The 5,186-nt window shown below is 35.9% G+C and overlaps 1 protein-coding gene across 1 annotated transcript; it reads right to left on the reverse strand.

The window, feature by feature from the left end:
* Positions 1-3,891: 3,891 nt before the first annotated feature.
* On the reverse strand, positions 3,892-4,557 carry LOC145682099 (uncharacterized). The gene has a single exon (XM_081753694.1). It carries the CDS (start codon positions 4,555-4,557, stop codon positions 3,892-3,894), a length of 666 nt encoding a protein of 221 aa, XP_081609820.1.
* Positions 4,558-5,186: the final 629 nt, after the last annotated feature.

Genomic DNA, 5,186 nt, shown 5'->3' on the forward strand with positions numbered 1-5,186 from the left:
AATAAAATACCATTGGATTCCTTCAGTAGTTGCAAAATTCTTAATCCTCTCTTGATGGTCAGCTGTATGCAACAACTTTGCGACTTCTTGAAGTTCCTTGTTGGCACCAATGAACGTAGTTCCATTGTCGCTATAGATATGCTCGACGAGATATGAATCTTCTCAAAGCAGCTAAAATGCCTGACTAGTAAGATCCCTCAGAATTTCGAGATGGATAGCCTTTGTTGCTAAACACACAAACACTGCAAATGTAGCACTTCACCTTTGTTTCTGACTTTCTGGTACCAGTTTTGATGTAAATAGGACCCGCAAAGTTAATTCCAGAATTTGTGAAATGTCTTGTTAGTTCTACTCTATGTTTTGGTAATTGTCCCATTAATTGTTCTGGTCTAGACGCATTTAATCATTGACATGTAATACACCTTCTAATAACTTGCTTGATGGCATTTTTACCATTAGGTATCCAATACCTTTGCTTAGTGATGCTAGCATTAACTGACATCCAGAATATAGCAATCTCCTGTGTTCATGTTCTATAATTAATCTTGTTAGGTGATGGTCTGGTGTAGAATAATTTTATGTTTAGCATCAAATTCAAGTTCAGACATCTTTAATCTTCAACCAACTCTTAGTAATTGTTGATCACATATGAAAGGATTGAGAGACAAGAGTTTGCTCTTATTGCTAACTCTTCCACTTTCTTTAAGTCAGCCATTTCCTTAGCATAAGCTGAGTTTTGGACTTCTCGTATTAGTCGGATTAAAACGTCTTCAATTTATTCCAAAGCAAGAGCGTCTACATTTCTTCTTGATGCTTCTACTTAAGCATTCTTGGAAAACCGCATGCAATAAGCCAAGATTCTCTGATGTTTGTTCAAAGTAGAGAATCTTTCGATCATACTATTATCTTGAGTTGTCACTAAGTAACTTGATTTTAATTTCTTCTGTTCAGGAATCTCTCTGAGTGGGGCAGGCTCCGTCTTAGGCCAATCAAGTAAAGAACACTGTAGCCATTGAGGACCGTTCCACCACAAATTATTATGGATTAACTTGTCAGGACTTGTTTCTCTTGATATAATATCTGCAGGATTTTCACTTAAAGCGACGTGTCTCTATTCTCCTCCCACTTCTTGTACGTCAGCAACTCGATTGCCAACAAATGTTTTCCATCTATTTGGACTTGCTCTTAACCATGCTAATAGAATCTTTCTACATGTATACCTGGGATATCCGTTGTTTTAATGCCTTAGTTACCTTCTTGTCAACTTTTGATTATAACACTGTTGCACAAAACTCTAAGCGAGGCAGAGAAATCTTAATCGGCGCCACTTTGGACTTACCACATAATAGCTTCGAAGTAACTTGACCATCCTTGTTGATGGATCTTAAATACACACATGTCACATAAGCCTTTTCTGAAGCGTCTGAGAAAGCGTGAACTTGAATGTCTATCAAGGTACCCGATTGAAGGACCATTCTGTCTACACTGATATCTGATAATGAAGGAATGAATTCAAGTACTGTCTTGCATCTTTGCTGTAGTTCTTTAGAAAGTGTTTCATCCCACTCCAATCCTGCTTGCCACAGATCTTGAAGAATTATCTTTCATACGATTGTTATTGGACTAACAATTCCCAACGGATCAAAGAATGAAGCAATAATACCCAACATCTTGCGTTTTGTTAAATTATTATTCGACCTTTGATTTAGAGTGAATCCATTCATCACTTGAAGTTGATCAATTGCTGGATGCCAAAGTAATCCTAACGTTTTAACTTGACCCTTATCGTCTAAGAATAATGGAAGTTCTGTTTCTCTCAATTCTTCAGAGATGGATTTCAATAACTTAGTACTGTTGGAACACCACTTTCTTAGAAAAAAACATCCTTGTGTAGCATTTGTATTAATTCGTCCTTTATCTTTAAACCTTCCTCCAAACTTTCAGCCCCTGAAATACAATCGTCAATATAAAACTCATTCTTGAGAACTTGTGCTGCCTTCGGATATTCACAAGTTTCTTCTGCACTTAATTGCTGGAGACAGCGAGTAGAAAGGAAAGGCGCTGAAGCTGTTCCGTATGTAACAGTCTTTAATTCATATACCTTAATGGGTTCTTCTGATCTCCACAAGATCTTCTGGAATTTACAGTCACGCTCATCAATCAAAATCTGTCGATACATCTTCTCTATATCTGCAGTAAAAGCTATAGGGTAGGTGCGAAATCTTAATATAATTGACTACAAATCGTCTTGAACAGTTGGACCAACTTTGAGAACATTATTCAGTGAAATGCTACTAGTTGAGCATGCGGATGCATCAAATACTACTCTAGTCTTCGAAGGAGTACTAGCTTCCTTAATAACTGGATAATGTCGCAAGTAATATCCTTGAGTAATATTAGAGTTGTCTTCCACTTCCTTCATATGTTCCAAAGCCTCATACTCTTCAAGGAATGCCACATAATCTTTGCGGAACTTGGGGCATCTATTTAACCTTTCCTCTAGTTGTTGTAAACGCTGAACAGCTGTCTGATAAAAATCACCTAACTGGATCACTTCTTGTTTGAATTGCAATCTCACTATGAAGCGTCCTGTTGAGTCTACTAGTCATTGCGATAAAATGTTCTTCGCACTCCCTTTCTTCCTTGAAGATAGAGGAGCTTCTTGAATATCTTCTATTTTCCGAAACTTCTGCAGCTAATGGCTTAAATCATCGTTGTTGTGCAAAAGGAATGTTCGATGTTCTGGCGTGAAGTTGTTGTGTTTGGGCATCTGGTATTGTCCTGAAACTATCCATCCTAACTCTGTATTTTGGAGAACTGGAAATGCTCCCGGACGCACTTGTTGTCCTGCTTTAAGTAAACTAAAGAAAATTCCAGCACCTAACAACAAATCAATCTTTCCACACTTGTTGAAATTAGGATCTGCTAACTGTAAATTCGGTGGAAAGTTCCATTCGTTAAGGTCAATATCAGTATCAGGTAAATTTCCCGATATTTTGGGCAATACAAAACACTCGACATCTACACTAAAATCACTTATAGCAAAGAATACTTGTAACTTACTTCCATATTTAACGTTGCAACTTACATTATTAATAACTTGTACAGGAACATTGATAGGATATTTCTTTAATTTTATCTTTTGAGTGAGAGATTCGGTTGCAAAATGAGATTGGGAACAACTATCAAGCAAAGCCCTAACCATATGTAATTTACCATTGCAATCTTTAACAACTGCAGTTGAAAGTAAAACACGCACATTACTTTTAGGCTTCACAGAGCAATAAGTACTACTATTAACAACTTCCTGTCCTTGAGATGTTGGCTTTTCCCCTACAGGTTCAATAACAGAATCATTTTCAACACTTGCAGCATGATTAGGCTGTGATTTCTTAAAATCACAATGCAATAACATGTGACGCTTGGGATTACAGATTTTGCATGCACTTAGCGAACAATCTTTCGCTATATGGTTGAAAACTTTCAAACAATTAAAACAAAGTTTGTTCTGTTTCGCAGAACTTAATCTTTTGGATACACTTAATTTCTGAAACTCATTACACTTGTGTAACGCTTGACTTTGTTGACAAAACGAACGCAAGACATCAGTACTCACATAAGATTGTCTAGCATTTCTTACTTCCTTGAAAATATTAGATTTACTGAGATGCGACTTTGATTATGTAAACGTTACCAATTCTAAGGCCTCGCAATTATTTTCTAAAAGGACATAAAGTTCTTCTAAACTAGCAAACTGTTTGTTTGATTTTCAAAGTCTTTACGTGTTTGTTCATCTTGCTTTTCCAAAACTAGGTGCGATAACAATATATCCTCCAAAGGAGTATCTAACTGTAGCACCTTAGGTGCATTTACGTTACTTATAGTTTGATTTCATAATATCCTTAAGTCCTCCACTGAATTTTTACTGACAGTCGGTAATGAAAACAATGCCTTTACATGAGCAGTTGCTATTAGCTTTGGATTATTATACCCTTTGCATATCATTTCCCAAGCAAGTTTGAAATTTTCACCTACCACTGGTATATTCTCAACTAATTTGCTTGCTTCACCTGATAATGAGGACAATAAATAATGAAATCTTTGAATATCGTCTAAACTCGGATTGTTTACAACCAAACTACTGAAAGTATCATGAAAATATCTGAAATCTATAACTTGACCTTTAAATGTAGGTACCCTTATGACTGGTAATTTTAGACATCCTGTATTAGCGGTTGAATCACCTGAGGAACTTCTATTGCTACTACTAGCCTTCTCAGCTGTTTCAACAATTAACGTCATTTTTGCAAGAGTATCGTAGTAAATAACTTCAAACAACTCTCTATCCTGTGTGTATTCATTGTTTTCGTCTTTTAGTTCAAGCTGTTTTTGCACTTCATCATATTCTTTGAATATATAGGGTAAACGTGCACACCTAACTTTAATTTGCATTACATCACCGTCTGCTCCAAATTGTTCAACAAATGTTTTCATTCTTGTAAGGGAAGCTTTAGCTAGGCCTCTTGCCTTTATAAGAGAATTTGTATTTGAATCCATTGCTTGTGATATTTCTACCTGAAGTCCTTATAACAATAGACCTTTACACAAGTAAAAAGAAACAAAACATATACTTAGCTACATGACTGCTATATGTCGCCTTTGTTTTTCTTCAGATTGCAATGTACAGCTGAATACGTAGGCACTTACGTGATAAGTCCACTAGGTCAATTTTGCTTGTTTCTTAACACTCACTGTCTTTACACACATATAGTCAATATGAATGTTTGAATGATTCACTTATTCCCTTTCTTGGCACAACACTTCCTCCATCGAACCAGAGGACCAAAAGACTGTTTATGCTTATGTTCTTAAATGTTCGCGATTAACTTAACTGGTAATCGACTGTCTTCTAACAATGGAAACTTGCAAAACTTGTTTTTAGTTTTTATTTTAACTTACTAATCGCAGGTTACAAACTAACAATTCAAATAAACCACAAAGTGCATATAATAACTGCACTAGTGTTCAATGCACTTAAATAACAAACTTAACTTTAAAATTCTGGAAGAAATGTTCGAGCCTCGTGCCTTATGCACCGTTTCTCTTCAACACTTTCCGTCTTGAATAACAAATGAAATCTAAATTTCGTAGAAACAGTGTTTCCAGTTCTTAAAAAATATTACTAC

This window comes from Thermobia domestica, chromosome 3, assembly GCF_964235325.1.
Source record: "Thermobia domestica chromosome 3, izTheDome1.hap1.1, whole genome shotgun sequence".
NCBI classification, from domain to species: domain Eukaryota; kingdom Metazoa; phylum Arthropoda; class Insecta; order Zygentoma; family Lepismatidae; genus Thermobia; species Thermobia domestica.

Excerpts from the sequence above, each read along its gene's own strand:
- LOC145682099 (XM_081753694.1), bottom strand. The coding sequence starts at position 4,557 with ATGGATTCAAATACAAATTCTCTTATAAAGGCAAGAGGCCTAGCTAAA.